The 19,670-nt window shown below is 44.8% G+C and overlaps 1 protein-coding gene across 7 annotated transcripts in view; it reads left to right on the forward strand.

Annotated features, from left to right (window-relative positions):
• MYT1 (myelin transcription factor 1) overlaps nucleotides 1-19,670 on the forward strand; it is a 112,975-nt gene that overhangs the window by 35,432 nt on the left and 57,873 nt on the right. For all 7 annotated transcript variants that reach the window (XM_073309015.1, XM_073309014.1, XM_073309008.1 and 4 more), the window contains exon 2: nucleotides 8,279-8,379. In XM_073309015.1, the coding sequence (XP_073165116.1) occupies nucleotides 8,279-8,379 (101 nt within the window). The remainder of the gene's footprint in view (nucleotides 1-8,278; nucleotides 8,380-19,670) is intronic.

The raw sequence follows: 19,670 nt of genomic DNA on the forward strand, positions 1-19,670 counted from the left end.
CAAAAGCAACTTGATAGAGTTCAGAGCTGCTGCAAAGTGGGAGAAAGGTCACAAGGCACAGACATTGAATCTGATTCCAACCCACACTAGTCTGTCAGACAGTCTCTGGAGCTCACAGTCCTCCAGAGTCCTCTCCTCTGGGGTGGTCAGGGAAATTTGCTAGGGTAGGAGGAACCTCCTTCCACACCTTGCAACTGTAGCCACGTGAGCTGCGATTCTGCTGAAACCAGGGTTTGGGGGTGAGGGAGGGTGCAAACTGTTGCCCTCTGGGGAGTATACATGTCAGCAGTAGGGATACAGGAAATACAATTAATGTGTTAACAAGGTTATCCCAGCTAACTAAATTCAGGACGGGGAGACAAGGGCTGGAGTGTGGTGAGCTCATTGTGACAAGCTGCTCTCCGACAAAACCTTTCTGGCTGTCAGGGTGTCTGTGTTTTCCTAACACACATTGCCTGTTCTCTTCCCTGCTATGGCTCGATCACATGGCATGACCAAGAGTATAAGGAGGTGGGGATAGGGTCACCTGTAAGCATCAGTAACTGGCCAACGGATGGGGAATTGTGACATCAGGTGGTCAGATTTACCCAGGCAGTTGCCTAGGGTGACAGCTGTGTCGATCCTACCCTACAACTTGGACACACGTGAACAAAGCAGGTCCGATGGGGGGTGGGAACTATGCTTTTTCCTCCTTAAGGGTGTCTGATTCTCATAAAGTCTGAGGCTTTTGCAAACCCCTCAAACCACGAACAGGGGTTGCAAAGACATCTTGAGTTCATGAACCTTTTTTCTGTAATGTATGCCCATTTTCCCCAAGAGTGATTGTTAGTTTAAAACATGTATTTGTGGTTTAAAGGGAAATCTGTATCAGGTGGAGAAGGACACACAGCTGCTCTGAGATAGGCTGGGACATTTGGGTGCCCTGTACATGGCGTATGACCTGCACTGAGTTTTCATTTAACTTTTGCCTTTGTTTTTATATATCCATCCCTCTCCCTCCACTGTCCCACTGTCTTTTCCAATTTCTGCTCCATTTTCTCCCTGCTTGTGTCATCTCTCTTTCTCTGTTCCTCTTTTCATAGAATCATAGGACTGGAAGGGACCTCGAGAGGTCATCTCGTCCAGTCCCCTGCACTCATGGCAGGACTAAGTATTATCTAGACCATCCCTGACAGGTGTTTGTCCAACCTACTCTTAAAAATCTCCAATGATGGAGATTCTAAAACCTCCCTAAGCAATTTATTCCAGTGCTTAACCACCCTGACAGTTAGGAAGTTTTTCCTAATATCCAAACTAAACCACCCTTGCTGCAATTTAAGCCCATTGCTTCTTGTCCTATCCTCAGAGGTTAAGAAGAACAATTTTTCTCCCCTCTCCTTGTAACAACCTTTTACGTACTTGAAAAAGGTTCTCATGTCCCCCCTCAGTCTTCTCTTTTCCAAACTAAACAAACCCAATTTTCTCAATTTTCCCTCATAGATCATGTTTTCTAGACCTTTAATCATTTTTGTCACTCTTCTCTGAACTCTCTCCAATTTGTCCATATCCTTCCTGAACTGTGGCACCCAGAACTGGACACAATACTCCAGTTGAGGCCTAATCAGAGCGGAGTGGAGCAGAAGAATTACGTCTTGTGTCTTGCTTACAACATTCCTGCTAATACATCCCAGAATGATGTTCGCTTTTATTGGAACAGTGTTATACTGTTGACTCATATTTAGCTTTTAGTCTGCTATGACCCCCAGATCCCTTTCCACAGTACTCCTTCCGAGGCAGCCATTTCCCGTTTTGTATGTGTGCTACTGATTGTTCCTTCCTAAGTGGAGTACTTTGCATTTGTCCTGATTGAATTTCATCCTATTTACTTCAGACCATTTTGAATTTTAATCCAATCCTCCAAAGCACTTGCAACTCCTCCCAGCTTGGTATCATCCGCAAATTTTAAAAGTTTACTCTCTATGCCATTATCTAAATCATTGATGAAGATATTGACCAGAACCAGACCCAGAACCAATCCCTGCGGGACCCCACTCGTTATGCCCTTCCAGCGTGACTGTGAATCACTGATAACTGCTCTCTGGGAATGGTTTTCCAACCAGTTTTGCATCCACCCTCTAGTAGCTCCATCTAGGTTGCATTTCCCTAGTTTATTTATGAGGTCATGTGAGACAGTATCAAAGCTTTACTAAAGTCAAGATATACCATGTCTGCGGCTTCCCCCTGATCCACAAAGCTTGTTACCCTGTCAAAGAAAGCTATCAGGTTGGTTTGATATGATTTGTTTTTGATAAATCCATGCTGACTGTCACTTATCACCTTATTATCGTCTAGATGTTTGCAAATGGATTGCTTAATTATTTGCTCCATTATCTTTCCGGGTACAGAAGTTAAGCTGAATGGTCTGTAATTCCCCTGGTTGTCCTTATTTCCCTTTTTATAGATTGGCACTATATTTGCCCTTTTCTAGTCTTCTGGAATCTCTCCCGTCTTCCATGACTTTTCAAAGATAATCGCTAATGGCTCAGATATCTCCTCAGTCAGCTCCTTGAGTATTCTAGGATGCATTTCATCATGCCCTGGTGACTTGAAGACATGTAATTAGTCTAAGTAATTTTTAACTTGTTCTTTCCCTATTTTAGCCTCTTCTGATCCTACCTCATTTTCACTGGTATTCACTATGTTAGATGTCCAATTACCACCAACCTTCTTGGTGAAAACCAGAACAAAGTCATTAAGCACCTCTGCCATTTCCACATTTTCTGTTGTTATTTTTCCCCGCCTCATTGAGTAACGGGCCTATCTTGTCCTTGATCTTCCTCTTGCTTCTAATGTATTTGTAGAATGTTTTCTTATTACCCTTTATGTCTCTAGCTCTTTTGATCATGGTTGATTTCATGGTTTCTGCAAAACAGACTGTGGTCTTAATAACTCCTGTTTAACTTTTGACCCCCATGCTATTCTGAGGGGTTCTAATTGAAACAAAGCAGCTTCTCTCATCGCTTCCTAATCTTCTAAATCCAAATTTTGGAATGAAATCTCTAACTTGGGGATTTCTGGGGAGTCATTGATGCAAAGCCAGAAAAATAATCTAATCAGATGACCTAACAAAAGTCATATTTAGGACAAACAGAGGAAAGCTGGCCTTATGATTACTCATCTTAGTCCCTGTTACCATAGTATCTGAGCACCTCACAACCCTCAATGTCACAACACCCCTGGGAGGCAGGGCAGTGCTGTTATCCCCATTGCACAGGTGGGGAACTAAGGCTCAGAGTCACTAAGTGACTTGCTCAAGGTCATACAGGAAGCCTGTGGAAGAGCAGAGAACTGAACACAGGATTCTGGAGTCCCTACCTAGTGCCCAAACCACTGGTCTACCTTTCATCTCGCAATGGCTAAGGGACCAAACTGAGACTCGAAAGCTCTGGTTTCAAATCCTACTCTGCTACAAAATCCTGCGTGACTTTGGGCAAACAGTTTAATCTCGCTGTGCCTTAATTCCCCTGTGTGTAAAATAGGGAGCATGATCCTTTTGCTCTCATGCTTTTTTGTTTTGTCTATCCAGACTATAAGCTCTTCCAGCAGGGAGTAAATTTTACCTTGTGTATGTGCAGCACCTGGCACAATGCGGCCCAATCTCAGTTGGGACTTCAAGGGGCTACTATAATAATCAGGGTGACTTTCAGAGACACAAATGGGAATTAGATGACAAACTCCCATTAACTTTCAGTAGAGGTTATTGGCACCAACTGCCCCTAGTGTCACTTAAACTCTCCTCCAATAATAGAAATGACCAAGCCTAAAGAACGTGGAAACACACTGTGGCAATAGCAAATGTGACATATCCCATTAGCTCTTCCCCAGGCAGAGACGATTGAACTCAATGGAGTGGAGGGCTTCCCCGCATGGCACATTTCCTCCTTTTATTCTGCAGGTTTCTCCTTTTGTAATTTTTCTTATGTTGGTGGTAGATAAATGGAGCAAGGCTTGGAGAACGGGCAGTAAATTATTCAGCATGAAATACCATAGGGAACCACAATTAAAGATTCAAGGGGAAGGATCGTAGCAGAATCGCCCAAAGCAACCACAGTTTGCCAAGGTGAGCTGTGACATTCAGGGCCCTGAGGCCAAAATCTGGGGGCATCCCTTCTGATTTGACTGTGACAAGGTATAACTTAATACAGGGAAAGGAAGGCAGCCTAATATACTGATGCTGCAGCTCACACATAGGAGCAGATTCTCAGTTGGTGTGAATGGACTGTGATCAGGTTAATGTGCTAAAAACAGAGTGGTGGAGGGGCTAGCTGCCCTGCATACATACCTAGTGTCTCGGGTGGTACATACTGCGGACAGTTAGCCCCTCCCACCACTCATCCTGCTGCAGCTACGCTCTGGTTTTAGCGCTCTAGCATGATCGGAGCTAGCGCAGGTATGTCTCCAGGAGATGTAAATTTCCAGCTCAACATGTAGACATACTCTATATTCAGAGTTAGAATAGATGAAGGAAAAACCTCCAAGAAATTGCCCCTCTTACTCAGGTTACAGGTACCCCCTGGTATTTTTCCAAGTTAAAATGCATACAATAGTAATAACGAGTTCTTACATAGCACTTTTCATCCACAGATCTTAAAGGAAAAGAAGTAATGATCCCCATTTAACAGATAAGGGAAGGGAGGTGCCCACAGTCATATAGCAGAGCCAGGCATAGAACTGAGATCAAGTGCAGCCCAGTCCCATCCACGGGGCTACCTGCTTTTCTTTAGAAAGTTCACAGACCTTCAAGTTCAGAAACCCATGGGTGTGCAAAGCCCAAATGTAATGGAACATGGTAAAATGCCTTTTATTTTTTCTTTGTATTGAGGAAGGGCAGACGAAGGATTGTTTCACTGGGTGTATAACAACATGACAAAACCCGTTGCTGCTGTCAACCTATGGAAAAGGCAGTTGAATCCTGCAGCTTGTGGTATAGTGCCCTTTGTGCATTTGATCTTTGCTTATATCAGGATCTTTGATACTGGGTGTTATGGAATAATTACCTACGCCCTTTTCCCAATGGACGTGATGCTTCTAATAACACGTTTCCATCACTGCCGTCCTGTCCCATCCCATCGTGGCTATGAGATCACTCTGGATGGCATTACAAGGGCAGGTTATGACTCCAATTGTAGCCGTTCTTGCTGCTCAGGACGGAGAAGAACTGGTAATGGCTGTTCCAGGACTGGACTAGCAAAGCAATAGCAGGTCCAGACTGAGGTTTAGTGGCAGGGTTGTGAAATGGGCCTGAGCCAAGAATGGAATATTATGGGCACTGCAGGCCCGAACCAGGAGATGTTGCCATGGCACAGCCATGTGTGGGGAAGGTGTACACGGAGCTGTGCTGTCCCCGTCTCTAGCCAACGTTGTGAGCCCCCCATAAGAACCAAATGCACTCTAAAATGGGGGTGAAACAAGGAGAAAGCAAAGGGACTAAGCTAAATGAAAATGGTGGGCTGAATGGTGGCCGTGCTCCAGCACAGACTGGACTGGGTCTCGAGTGCTAACATGCAGGGGATGTCAATGCGCCAGCCTGAGTAAAACCGGGGCGGGCGGGGAAGAACACCAGCTTGGGTGGGGCCAGTGGGCCCTCTGGGGAAGTGGTGGAGCAGGGGGCAGGACCATGGTTCAGGTGCGGGTGGCCCCCTCAATTCTAGGGAGTGTGGTGCTCCTGGGTGAGGGGGTATGTCTGCAGGGGCTGGGCCATGGGTTCCCCCAGGAGGCTGATGCTAGGTGGGTGTGTGAAGATATCTTTCTTCCAAAGGCGATGCAAGAGTCAGTAGTGAGCCTGGTCCTCCCCTATTCAAGCAGGAGGCTGCCCGCCATCCTCCCATCAGACGGTGGGCTCGGTCCTCCCTCGCTCCAAAGTGGCTGTGTCGGCAGGAGCCTTCCCTTTGAAAGCCCTGGTTTTGTATTATTTGTGGGTTGGTTTAATGACCTGCTCCTGAAGTGCTAGTCTTGTAAAAGACAGTTGTCATGGAAACCTGGGGTGAGAATAGGGACGCCACATGGCTCTTCGCAGTGTCCAGCGGACGAGCGCTTCCTCTGCTCAGATGTGTGAATGTTTGTGAAGGATTAAAATTCAACAGGATCTGTGTCAGTGGGGAAAGGGATTGGCAGAAGGAGCTCAAAGACCATAGAGAAGAATTCAGAGGTTCATCCATACCACAGACCCTTTGGTGTGTGTTGTCAGCCGACCCACCCATTACGTTTCCCAGGCTGATGTGGGAAGTACCATCTCCCCATCCTTAAGGCTGGTCTGCCCAAGTGGAAGTCACCACGGAAGAGATGAGTAGGAGCAGAGTGCTCTTTACCTAATTTACCTAGGCTATAAACTCTTTGAGGCAGGGACCATCTTTTTGTTCTGTGTTTGTCCCTGACTGGGGTCTCCAGGTGTGACTGCAATAGAAATAACAGTATATATAATTCCACAGCTCGTCTTCTCTGATTGGTACTACGGGTGAACCTCAAATGCTCGGTTTTGCATTTGAGTTTAAATAAGCCAAATTTTCCCTCAAGAGACTGTTCATCTCTGGCCTGCGAGACCGGGCTGACCTGTCATGAGACAGGTTTATCTCCTGTGCTTTCTAGCGGAGTTGGTTGAAAACTTCTGAATTTGAATCCCCCCTTTGCTCCCCCCCCCCGACACACACACACACACACATGCAAATCAGGGTCTTTTTTTTTTTTTTTGCAAAACCTTTGGCGTAAAATATGCTTATTTTCAGACCTGCCCTGCTTTTGATCACTTGAAATGCTGTGAGACTATTCCCCTGGAATTGTGTGGATTGGTCCCAGCTTGGAAGCTACAGCAGAACGGTACCAAAAATCCCCCCCATCCTAGAAACATAAGGGCTGAATTTCAGAGTAGTCAAAGTTCAGTCCAAGTTTGGCTCCAGGCTCAGGGCTGGGAGTTCTTATATTTCTGGACCTGATGGACCATCCTTAGAACCACATCTTGATGTCCTTACTCAGCCTTCATTCATGACAAACTCCCTTTGACTCCAATGAGCATTTTACTGAATTAAGAAGTTAGGGTTGATCTCCCATGGGTTTCACTCTGGAAAGCGATGGTGGACTCTGCGCCATCAAATCTCCATGAGGACTCCCTTGCAGAACATCCCCCTCCACTGCCCCACTGGGGGAGGGGTTGCCCCATGCTGTAAAAGAAGGCCCCAGGGCCTACCGACAAACCCAACAGATCTTCCTGTTTCCTTAGAAACCCAGGCCATCTGCCTGGAGGCTCTGTGCCTCCATACTAGCCCTGGCATACATCAAGGCTGCTGCTCCAGCACTGCCAGTGACCGCCTCCTGGTGCTGGCTCCCAGTTGTGATGGGCTCGATGGCAAGGATCAGACATTCCCAGGTGGTATTATCTCTTCTGAACAAGCTCCACAGGGCCATATGTATCCACCCGATCTCCGCCCTCTCTCCCGGCACAGACACCAGGCCCACCGAGGCCTCTTAGATTCAGAGGGTGGATGGACTGAGCCATGTTGGGCCACTCCCCTCCCTCCATGCAGGTTGGTGATGATCCCTGTGTACTGGGGCCCCTCCATGACTGGACTGATCTCGCCTTGAGAGGAGCGCTCAGGGGCTGATTCTTAGCAATTCTCCTCCTCCAAAGCATTATGGTTAAATGCTCTATCCAAACTTTTTATGAACGCTGGACTATTGACAGCAACAAACGCGACAAGAAACCTTCAGGTTATTAAGAGGTGGGCCTGATGTGTATAATGAAACGTGTCACCAGTATGTAAAACACCATTTCCAACATCCTCTTTGCACAATTCGTTTTTTTTCCAGTGATCATCCTGTCTTTGTGCTTGGGCAGCAAAATGCTGAGGCAATTTTGGTAGGCTCGTTTATAGTTCTCTAGCTATTTGTTGGTTCTCTCCCTCTACCATGTGTCAAGTTGTAGTCACAGTGAAGGAAATCCAGCTTTGCCAGTTCTGTGATGTCGTTCCCACTGTTGAGTGCCACAAGGATGCACATAGTGTCTTGGTGCTAGAAGCCAGTAGCATGTAAGCCCTTAGGGGGAGGAGCCATCTTTATGTTCTGTGTATGTACAGCACCTAGCACAATGAGGGTCCCAGTCCAGTGACTGGGCTCCTAGGTGCTACCACCGTACAAATAATAACTAGGGTTCCTCTTTCTCAGTCCTGATGGCTCTGCTGAAGTGGTGTGGCCAGTGGCCACAGGACTGGTTTTGTTTCCTGACACTGTATTTCTCTTAACCCTTCAGAAAATGAGTTCCGGGGCGAGCTGCTGAATCAAAGGTGGACACGTGGAGAAAAGCTCAGCAGTTGTGAGACAGCAAAAAGCCTACACAGCAGACACATCAAGGTGAGCAGGCAGGGCAACCTTGCCAGAGCCTAGCAGTAAAGCAGCCCAGAAGTCCTATTCCCCCTGCTTTGTAGGACTGTAGACTGCACCATTAAAGAATCATATGACCTGACCTTTCTTGCAGCATAAAAAGCTGAAATACACACACCCTACACAAAGGCCCAGGCACTCTTTTAGCCTGTACGGAGGCTGTGGGTTCTACTGATGCAGACAAAACCCAAAGTGAATTGTCTCCAAAGCAGGAATTAGCAGAAGTGTCTACCTGTCATGAATCCTAGACACCACCAGGTATAAAAGGAGAAAGGGCCTCCAGCTGTACAATTTGGATCCGGATCCATGTCTGGATTTTTTTTTTTCAATCCTTTCCTTACCCACAACCCGTCATCGGGTATGCTTGGGTCTGGAGAGCTGGGTAAGGCCCATCTCTGATTAAAAAGGCTCTTTCTCTAAGACACAGGCTCATTGGAAGAAGCCCCTTGCACACCAGGTGAAACCTCAAAGCTTTAGAAGGAGATAAATGGGTCATTCATTCATGAACCCGGCCTATTAGACATCTGAGGGAGAGAAAAGCAACTCTGATGTTCTCAACACAGCAGTTCTTTTAGGGAAAAGTGTCGCAGCTGTGACCCTGTGAAAGGGGTAAAGCCAACACTGTCAAAACTCATGGCCGATTCGGAAGCTTTAATTCAGCGTAAACCTAGGCTGCTCGCTATACAAGTGACACTTCCTGCTTTCTCTTTGGCCCTATCAAGAATTGTCTTGATAACAAAATGTCATCATGTGATGGACTATCAGTCCATTCAAATAGCCGAGAAATCACCCTGTAGCTGATGTTAATTTACTTCTCCCAAATTGAAAATTAAACCTATCTGCAGAAACACCTTCTCTGCTTGGCAAATTGTGAGCTAATGGCAAGTGCTGTCCGGAATGCTCATGCCCTGAGCCAGATAAGCACTTTCTTTGGATTTAATAAGACTGTTGTGTGGGACTAAAAGAAGGATTGAAAAAAAATGATTCCTAATAATACTTATCATTCAGCATTTGCAAAGCAAATAGTCACTGACTGTCACAACGCCCCAGTTGGGGTGTGTTGTTTATCCCCATTTTGCCAATGGGGAAAGTGAGGCAGAAAGGTGAAGGGATTTGCTCATGGCTGCAGGATAAATCTTAGAACTGGGATTAGGACTCAGGAATTTGACTGATGGCTGACAACTGGTAGATATCTAAAAATACAACCCTACAACTTCAAAAGTTCACATGCAAGTCCGGAAGTGGTCATGATAGGGTTAATGGGTTTACCCAGAGTATTATGGAATGGAGTCATTTTCCACTCCTAGCTTACTTCCTGCTTAGTCAGTGGGGGGGTTGAGCACCCCTCTTTCCCCACCCTTACTGTGATGCAGTAAAGTAAAGCAGCAAGTCTGCAGCCTGCAATCCTGAGAGTGGACTTATTTTTTATTGCACAGAGCAGTCCCTCTAAGGACTGCATGTGCTCACCTGCCCATGCCCATGAACAGTCACATTGTGCGTGTGCAGAGGTTGGGCCTGGACACACATATGCACACGCTTGTGCAAATTTGGACCTGATCCTGCAAGCCCCTACTCATTGGACCAATCCTTGCATTGGTAAGGACTTCTCCCCTAAGTAACAGTTTGCAGGTTCTGGTCTTATATTATTAAATCTAAGATAACCTTTACTAAAAGGATTGCCAGCTTTTCAAACAGCTTTCCCTATGTATCACACATCTGAAGTCAGGTTAGGAACACTTTTAAAGATGTACCTATGCACATCAATGCAATGAAGTATTCACATACTGTTACACTGCTACGTAAACTTTATGGAAGCCCAGCAGGAGATCATAGTTCGGACACGGATAAAGTGTTGGATTTCATGTATGTGTTTATGCATATATATAAAATATAAACATCTCCTTTTTATGAGGTCCGGTTGTGATTTATAGTCCGTAGAATGGTGCAGCGGAGAAGGACAATGTGTTGTGTGGTGGGTTTTTGTGCATACAAAGAAATAAAGGCTCAGGGTGAAATTTCTCTTTACAGGTTTGAAATGAGATATCAGAAGCGTGATGGGTAGGGTCACTCTTTAAACAGATCCAGCTGAGCCCATCAGTCTGGAAACCTCTATTCATAATTGTCCTGGGCCCTGACACTGCATGGGGAAAAGAATCTCTCCCCCCTCTCCTCCCCCCCACCCCTTACTTCTTTTACACTCTTGAATGCCAGGTGAACGGACTATTGAATAGCAGGAAGTTTGTGTTGATGAACGCTGGTAGGGATTACATGAATTGGCCCATTGGATCCCATGCTTTGGCATAACCTCCTGGCACTAAACCTGGTGGCAATTTAGGGGAGGGACATGCAGCAGCACTGTGACAATTTCCTGAGATTGTACTACCTGAGGAGAAAAAAACCTCATGAAAATGCTGGCTTATTACAGAGCTTGAAAACAATGGTGTTGAGGAACTGCAGTTTTAAGGATGAGAGAATTGTCTGTACATCCTAAACCACTCAGAGCCCTCTGAGGATGAAGTGTTTGGATTGCATGTTGTCGCACTTTCAGTAGGAAACTATATGTAAACCTAAGCTACCGCATAAGAAATTACCTTGGCCTAGTGCCTAAATGTCAGCTCTGTGAATACAGATGATACAGCTCTGGCTATGTCAGATGTGATGCTGTGTAGCAGCTTTTCTGGTCTGTTTCCCCCATGCTCTGCACTTGCTACAAAGCATTAGCACTTGGTAAATGTTTCATTTGTGCCGTAAGTTTTAGCAAATGAAAACTGACAGTACAGCTTCATTAGGATGTTTATTATCCAGCTGTAATTTTTAATTTGGGGGCTGGTATGAGCTGCAATCTTACATATAAAGATGTCAAGGAGAAATCCTCCCAAGACTTGAAGCCAGAGAAAACCATGCGGGGTGTCCTTTCTCTAAAGCAGCGAGGGAGCAAAAAGCAACCGCTAGTTTATTCAGCTGCGAAGGGGACTCACAATGGGTGGAATGTCAGGAGGATTTAAATCAAGCAGCAGGGAGAACCCTAAAGGGGAAGAAGAGGGAGGGAGAAAACCAACCTCTGAGTGTGGTAACAAAATAACAGCTGGGAGCTACAGGGCTGATATGCAGGCTTCAGGATACATTCTGCTTTTTAAAAGTAGAGGGGGCTTTAAGCTAATCCCCCCCCCTTTTTTTTTTCTTTTAATTAACAGCTACAGCGGGCCCATGGTGCCAAAGTCATTATCATTTCATGGAATGTTTGCTGGAAAAATACTTTTGGGGGAGTGGGAAGGGATGTTCTTAGAGTCTGATCTTTAAACTTTTGGTTGATGTAACGCCATTGGGCCACGTTCTGATCTCACGCGGACCAGGTGTAACTGCACTGAATTGAAAGGAGTGATGATCCCTGATGAGAGGAGGTGGTGGTTGTTCCAAGGTACATTGTTGATTTCCGGATGGAAAGCTAATTCCCCAGCAGTCAGAAAGCCATAGGGCAGATAACTGAAATTCTAGCTTTGCCTCTTCTAGTTGACTCACACGGATAACGACAGGAGGAGGAAACTAAGGGCTTGATGGTGCCTGATGCTGAGCTGCCCCGAGAGCTCTTCCTGCCAGGTGCTGCGGGTGTAAGTTACCTGCACGACCAAGCTCGCTCTCCTCCATTCAACCTACTTCTGGGGACAGGCGCAGACCTTCAAATGAGCACGTGCCTGCTCTTGGAGGGGGTGTGCGCTAGCCTGGGGCCCCAGGATAGCGCCACCTCTTGGGGGCGGGGAGGGTGGACACGTACACACGACTGGTGTACTGGTGTACTGGTGTACCGGCTGCTTTTGAAGGAGCAGGCGATACGTGAATAAAGCCTAATGAAGCTGCCAGTTAAACCACGCCCCTTGTCTAGCAATGTTTTGCAACTAATAAATGATCTTAGCCCAATTGTAATGACATACGTCATTTAAAAGTGTCAAACTATTCATCACTTGTCGATCAGTGCTTTAATCTTCTAAGGGCTCTCCTGGAAGATATGGCACTTATGTGGGAAAGCAGCCTGGCTCTCTCCTTCCTCAATAGGATCTGTGCTCGCTTAACAAGGGCTGTATTGTGGCCTGGGGATGGAGTGGCAGGCAAGCTGCATCACCCTGGCAGGCGTTGCACCTGGGACACAGAGCACCCTGTCCAGGTGGAAACGTGGGGAATACCGCATTGCTTACTGCGGAGATGCAGCTCTCTCAGCTCCAGGCTGTTCCATTGCTCAGCCTGTGGGAGTGACGGGACTTGCCCACCCCACCCACACGCTTAGGGAGGCACAGTGGGGAACAGCAGCTCCACAGGGGTTCGCTGCACTGAAGACCTGAGATATGTAACACCCGATTGGGTGGGGCTACTTACTCCCCCTTGCTCCCTTCCATGGCTGGGTTAAAGTTGGGTGTAATTATTACTGCCTCTTCTTTGAGGGAACAGGCCTTTTGGAGTAGGGATGGGGGAAGAATGGAAAACATCGGACCAAGAATTATTATTCAGTCCCTTTTGCTGGAGAAACATGATGTTTCTTGTATCATTTTCCTTATCAGCTTTTACTAGGCTGGTTTCAGTTATTTTTTTAAAAACTAAAGTGAAAACTTCCTTTTCTGGCTATAGATGAGACCTAGGTTCTTGTCAATGGAATTTGTATCTACCTACAAATGAACAGTCCTGGAAACTTTGTTTTGTTTTTTTTTGCTTTTTCTTTCCATTTAAAATCAATATTCCATTCAGAATCCCCACCCCTCTTTGTCAAAACGAATGCTTTGTAAGTAGGTCTATTTCTTCCGAGCTCTGCAGTGCTCTTGAATATACATAAAGTATTAACTCTGACCTTGGGGAATTTCAGCATGGCCCTTAATGATATATTTGCATAGAGCTGTCAAAACGACAACTTGGGCTCCACCCCATGAGCGGCTGAGAGGTGTACAAAGGCAGTCACACGTGGGTGTCTTAAAGAACAAGAGATAGAGCACGAGCTTAAACAAGTTCAATCCATGATTAATACTTCCGTTAGCACCAACAAACGTTTGGTGGCTGTTTCATTGGAAGAGAAATGTGGGGGGTTTTTTAGAAAAAAAACCACCCATAAATATTTCTTCAAATTAAGTTTCAGATCTATATTGTATCATTATTATTATAGCACTAGAGTAGTGTTTTAATTATTATACTTATATAGTACTAATGTGTGTGTTTGTTTACGATCAGTTTTGATTTGTACCTTACTCAAACAAAACTGCCACAGAAGTTTATCTGAGTAAGGGCCTTGTGATTTGGCCCTATAGTATTAAGATGTTGTTCACATTATCCAGATTAGGGAAGTGCCAAGGGGCCCCAACCCACATCAAGGGTTCATTGTGCTAGGCTCTGTATAAACACATAGTAAGGGACAGTTCCTGTTCCTAAAAGTTTGCAGACTAAATAGACACAGGATGGAAGGGGAAACAGAGGTGAAGTGACTTACTCAAGGTTACCCAGCCAGTCAGTCATTCAGTAGCAGAGTTTGGGAGGGAGCCCAGCTTTCTTTGACATCCAGTCCCAGTACGCTATCCACAAGGCTGTATTGTCACATAAAATTGGGATAGTAAATCCACTAGGGCCTTTGCTATTAGTGTTGATTTTACATGGAAGTTGCTGGTATATTATGGTAATAGGTGGCCCTATAAAATTCTAAGGTAGGTAGCTTGTTCTATAGTGTCCTTGTAGTATTATTAATACGCTATTGAGCTAATGTACTATAGGGTTAGCATTCTGTAGTTCTTTAGTGTAGTGCAGTATTCAGATCATCAGAGCAGTGTTACATCGTTACAGAGATCCAGGATAAAAGATTGTTGCAGTGCAGGAAAATGCCCAGAGGTTTTCATAGAGGGGCAAGGTTCTGTTTTTTTCAATCTAAGTTAAAATAATAATGATACAAATCTGGGTAGCTTTCCAACCGGGTTATTATGAACACTAGTGAGAAACCAAATGGAAATACCCTGTCAGTCTCCAAGACTGCCAACATGCTCTATGTGACCTGAAATTTCACGTTAAAATGATCTGTCGAGAAGACTTCTCATTGATGAGGCAAAAACTAAAGGACAGTGGTTTCGTATAAATAAGCCTCATAGATGTGAGCCTGACAACACTGAGATCTCAGGATGTTCACTGCTGGCACTGTCAGCTTAAGCCACCAGAGAAAGGTATAATGGGGCTCAGAGGAGAACACTTCCTTGTATTTTTGCACCTTGCTGGGAAATGTCACCCAAGAAAAAAAGGTTTATTTTCTATTCTAATGATCTTTAAAAACCTGACAGCTGTTTGTGTTTGCATGACTCTCATTCCATGTTGCTTTATGGACTCTGGGTATGGGAAGAACTTTATTTCAGATAGGCCCACAGTTTCAAAAGTGCGTGCTTGTGTGTACATGTCTTCCAGAACTATTAGCCTCCATCTGAGCGTGCTATTGGAAATCCATCAAATTAGGAGGGCAGTGTGCCATATAGAGGCCCTCTCCTTTCAGCACTCCACCAAGAGGCCCCCGGCTAATTCAGTAACCATTTAAAGGGGCTTTCGTGGGCTCAGGGGAAAGACACATGCCATGCGGCTATATCTCCTTCCCCCCCACATACATTAAATCTCACGTGTGTTGCATCCCCAGTGTAAAGTAGAGGAATACATCAAGCTCATGCTTGTAAGCCAGAATCGGAAGACAGACGGTGATGTTTTTATCTGACTCAAGCAGGGAGAAACCAATGATATGAAAATACTGACGAGAGCTAAGTGAAATTTGTAAGACATCTTTTTTTTTCACCAAAAAATGCAAATTCAGATTGACCAAAACATTTCACCAAGTTGCCAAATTGTTTTGGGGGAGAAAAGGGTGCCGGGAGGGGGGAATTAAAAATTTCAAAAAAGAATTGAAATGTTTCATTTTGACCGTTTCTAAATTAAATGTTTTGCTATTTCAATTCCAAATGCCCTTTTCGTTTTGAATTTTGCATCATTTGAAAGTAAAACCCCTCAAACTGAACGTTTCATTTTGAATGGACTGTTTGGTTGGACTTTTTGATTGTAGTTTTGCAAATAAAATAAAATAAAATAGGGCTAGCAAAACTAATGCTGGTCCTCGATTTACCTATTGATTTTAAAAAATATATAAATTAATGTTTTATAAGCCCTGCGGAAAAGAATTTTCAGCACAGTACAGAAATGTAAAGCATTCCTTTCTGGAGGAGTTGACCCACAGTTACGTTTTGTTCGGTTATTTGTGGTGCAGCTACTGCACCGAAAAATCTGTTACTTGCACAATTCCAGTGCTCCCCTAGGATTTGAAACCATCTTACTCCACAATAGTATGTGTCTACTGTAACATATTAGGCTAGAATATACAGAATTTAGAAAGTTTTAACTCTGCTTGACAAAACATGTTAAATAGGTAGGTAGTGGAAAGATGGGATTGTTAATGCAAGCCACGCCCTAACTCATTACCGCCCCCAAAGCCCACAGCAAATCTTATTAAAGAACTCAAAACATCTGTTGATTCCATTTTGATGAGTTCCCCAGTGCTGTAGCCATGTGAAGCTCATATCAAGAAATAGAGGGTCTTATCCATGGGAAAATGTGAAAAGGATACATTGCAAAGCCAGCCAGTCCATTTAACACTTCCACATTCCAGTATTTGCAACACCAACAAGTCAAACTGTCAATATCCCTCTGCCTTTTCCACTTGGGGTCATGTGATGGTCTGTCCAAGCTCTGCACAGTTGTTTCTTGTAGTGGCTGCAAAAAGCAGTGATGTGGTGCCAATGATGCTTACCTGTATGTGGGCAGGAAAGCTGGGTGGCTTGCCAAACCTCTCTTCCAAGTCCCAGTGGGAAGTGTTTGCACCCAGACACTTTGTGCACGTTCCAGCCCTGGCCATTCAGAGTTCCGGCCTACTTTTCATCCTGTGTAAGCGTCTGTATGCGTTCTTCTTTGAGGATCGACGCCACTGTGTGTCTGCAAAAGAGCAAAGACTCAGAAGTCCCTCCTGCACTTTATGCAAAAGGTTGTTTGAAAATATGAGACTCAGTGCATACTCCTTCCGTTTCAAAGAGAGGGTTGGTAGTTCAGTCTCCATGGTGACTTAATCCACGGCCTATCTTCTGAGTTTGCTAACAAGAATGGGTTCATTGGTGACTGGCTTTCTGAGTGATTAGGAGCATAAATATGTTGCGTATACTGTGTATGAGGGTACCAATTTCTGGGCATTGGCAGTACTTAACTGGCACAGTTAATGAACAAGCTAGCTATGTTATGAACAAGCTATGAACAAGCTAGCTAGGCTCCAGGCTCGCTTTCCAGTCTACCTTCCCCAAAAGGGCAGGATTAAGACCTGAATATTTTGCCCTTCTGTATTTTATTCCCTTTAAATTGAAGCTCTTCACACCAAAGCGAAGAAGTGCTTCCTGTTGTCCTCTAAAAAAAAAAAAAAAAAAGTCAATACATTGCAAATGGCAAGATGCTCTGGAAAAAGGAATACCACAGCTGTTAGTTCCATCAGTAGGAGTTAGCAGTTTGCAAGCAGCGCCCATTACGCTCTCTGCAGCCCTCTCTATTCTCTGCTTTTTGAATAATTTATCTGCTGGAAATCCAAATTGCCAAGGCCCCAGCAGAATGCTTGCCAATTTCTCTGGGAAAACTGACAAAAAAAAAAAAGAAAAGAAAAAGAAAGAAAGAAAGCTCTAGATTTTATTTCAGCTGAACATAGCCACCTAGCAATCAAACATATTAGTTCTATTGTACAGCATGCATCGGAAGGCATTAGCGAGCTAGCTCAGAGCATGGCACATTTGAAAGGCTCGTAAATGTAATGAAGTCCCGTTGACACCTGCTCCTCTCCACACTTTAAATGTGAGCCATTGGTCCATGGGGAGCCAGGGCTTTAAAAATAGAAATTATAGTAATTGTCTTCTGGGTTATTGGGAAGGTTGTAATAAACGTAGAGAATAACGCTCCGGCACCACAAGACTATAGCTGACAGGATGCATAAATTACTCCAGGTTTTGATTTTTTCCAGCCCCCCTAACAAATGACATAAATCACTGGCTGCTACTGGTGCATTACCAGGGGGTGGAAGGGAGGGCTACGTGGGGAAATTTCATCTTGCTCATTTGAGGCATTTTCTTCAGCAGTGGCACCTCAGGGGGCTTTGTTATCTCCTGGCTTTTAGAAACTAAAATAAACACCTTAGTATGAAAAAATACAGGTGCAAATCGCACTTTCTGCCCGTTCAGTTCTTACCGTAAAGAACCACACACACACACACACATGTTTTGAAAGAGAACATTCAAGAGCTTAAGCGGAATTAGAGTAGGCATTTTGAGTCACACATTTAAATAGAGGCTCTCCTGCTCCTCATTGAAGAACAGATCACGTGGCCAATCGCTGGCTCTTGTGCTGGGCTTTATTCCAATGAGGAGCCAGCATGCTTTGTTTTCATTATACACAATGCCAGCAGAGCAACAGAAAAGGGAAGCAGCACCGTACTGCTCATTACAGTGCATGCTCCAGCTGCACTTTCCAGTTCTTTTCCCTTCCTTCTCCTTTTGAATTTATTTAACCAGTGCTAGGATTCCACACACCCGCTCTTTAAACAGTGGTTTTAGGTTTTAGAGCCACTTCATTTTGTTACATTGCAGAACCTCATCACATGATGGCCAGCAGGACTTTGTTAAGATGAGAACACTTAGTCAGGGACATTCTGGGCAGAAGGCAATTCACCCTTATTAGGACAAATCAGCATTGAATTTTCTTGTGCTGTCTCCAAACCAGACATGTATGATGAAATACCCCCACGAAAATGTATTATCTTCTCCCTCCTCCCCCATGCAACCGTTTTAAATGGACACTAGAATCCCAATTCTCTGCACCACTCTGATAACGCTAAATACATTTGGCTAGGCAGGAGTTCAGGTAATCAAGAGTCAAGGCATTGCAAGAGAAGCAGAGTAATTCCACACTAATGCCTATGGCAGGAGACAGACTGACAGCTCAGCAGAAAAAATTTACTGGGTTCCTGCTCTGCTTGATTCCATGAGAACAGACCTCTGCCTCTACATGGAGTTAATAGGAGATCAGGATCCAAACTGATGTGTGTGTGTGGGGTGGGGGGGAGGGATCTTGCTCCTTTATATATCTGGATTGGAGCCGGGCACAATTCTGCCGATATAAAGAAGTTGCTAACTTCATTCATTTCTTTGACCATCTTTAGGCTGAGAAGTAAACCTGATGCCCTGCCTGCTTTTGAAAGTTTTTAAAGATCCATTGGTGTGTTTCATAAGAGCCTATTCCTATTGTTCTTCTAGCTTCTAACTCCTGTTATACTCTGCCTATTGAGATAGCTTGTGAGGGGGCGCTGGTTTTTATTGGGGAACTGCAGGTGCTGCTGTAATATAAATAATTATTTCTCCTCCTCCTGCCTAAGCTGTTGTGTGGTGCTGACTGTTCAACAGATGCCCTGTTGCACCCCAGAGGTAGCTGCATGGCAGCTTTCACTACTTCACGGTGTGTTGTGATGCTTAATTAATTAATGTCGAGCACTTTGAAGTCCCAAGTATTATTTATTCATGTTGTCATTCCCTACAGAGCATAATGTTTGATGTCCACAATCTAGAGGTCGTCTGGATGCCTCCTTCCATCTGTGTAAAATTTCTCTGAGTGAGGGTAGAGGGGTGCTGTCAAGCGTGCCAAGGGAAAAGCTACACAGAAGATGCTATTCATAGTGCACGACAACAACTTTATTGAACATAAAGACACATGAACAATACAACATGCCCTATACTCACATGCCAATAGATGGCAATTTTTATCTACTAATGCTCTACAAAAGTGCAGATGCCACTTTTATTGCCTAGAAATTTCATAATAGAGGGAATTCATTCAAGGCTGCACAGAGCGATCTCCAGAGCTTGTGGTTTGAGACAAATAAGCTATCCGTCCTATATCTTATTGCTCACTCGAGCCCCTGCTTGCCGCCTGCCAACAATACCAGCCTTGATCATCTGCGTCTCCCCCAAGCATCTCTGTGCTGTCTCCCACAAGGACCCTTGTGGGTGAGAAAAAGCTCCTAGTCCAAATACAGCCACTGTCTTATCTGCCTTCAAAACTCATTTCTGTTGCAATGCACACAGAAAGCTGCCATCTGCTGGAAGCCGGGCAGATGGCGAGTTGCTATTATGGGCGATTTCAGAGGAACAGCCGTGTTAGTCTGTATTCGCAAAAAGAAAAGGAGGACTTGT

Source organism: Lepidochelys kempii, chromosome 13, assembly GCF_965140265.1.
Source record: "Lepidochelys kempii isolate rLepKem1 chromosome 13, rLepKem1.hap2, whole genome shotgun sequence".
Lineage (NCBI taxonomy): Eukaryota > Metazoa > Chordata > Testudines > Cheloniidae > Lepidochelys > Lepidochelys kempii.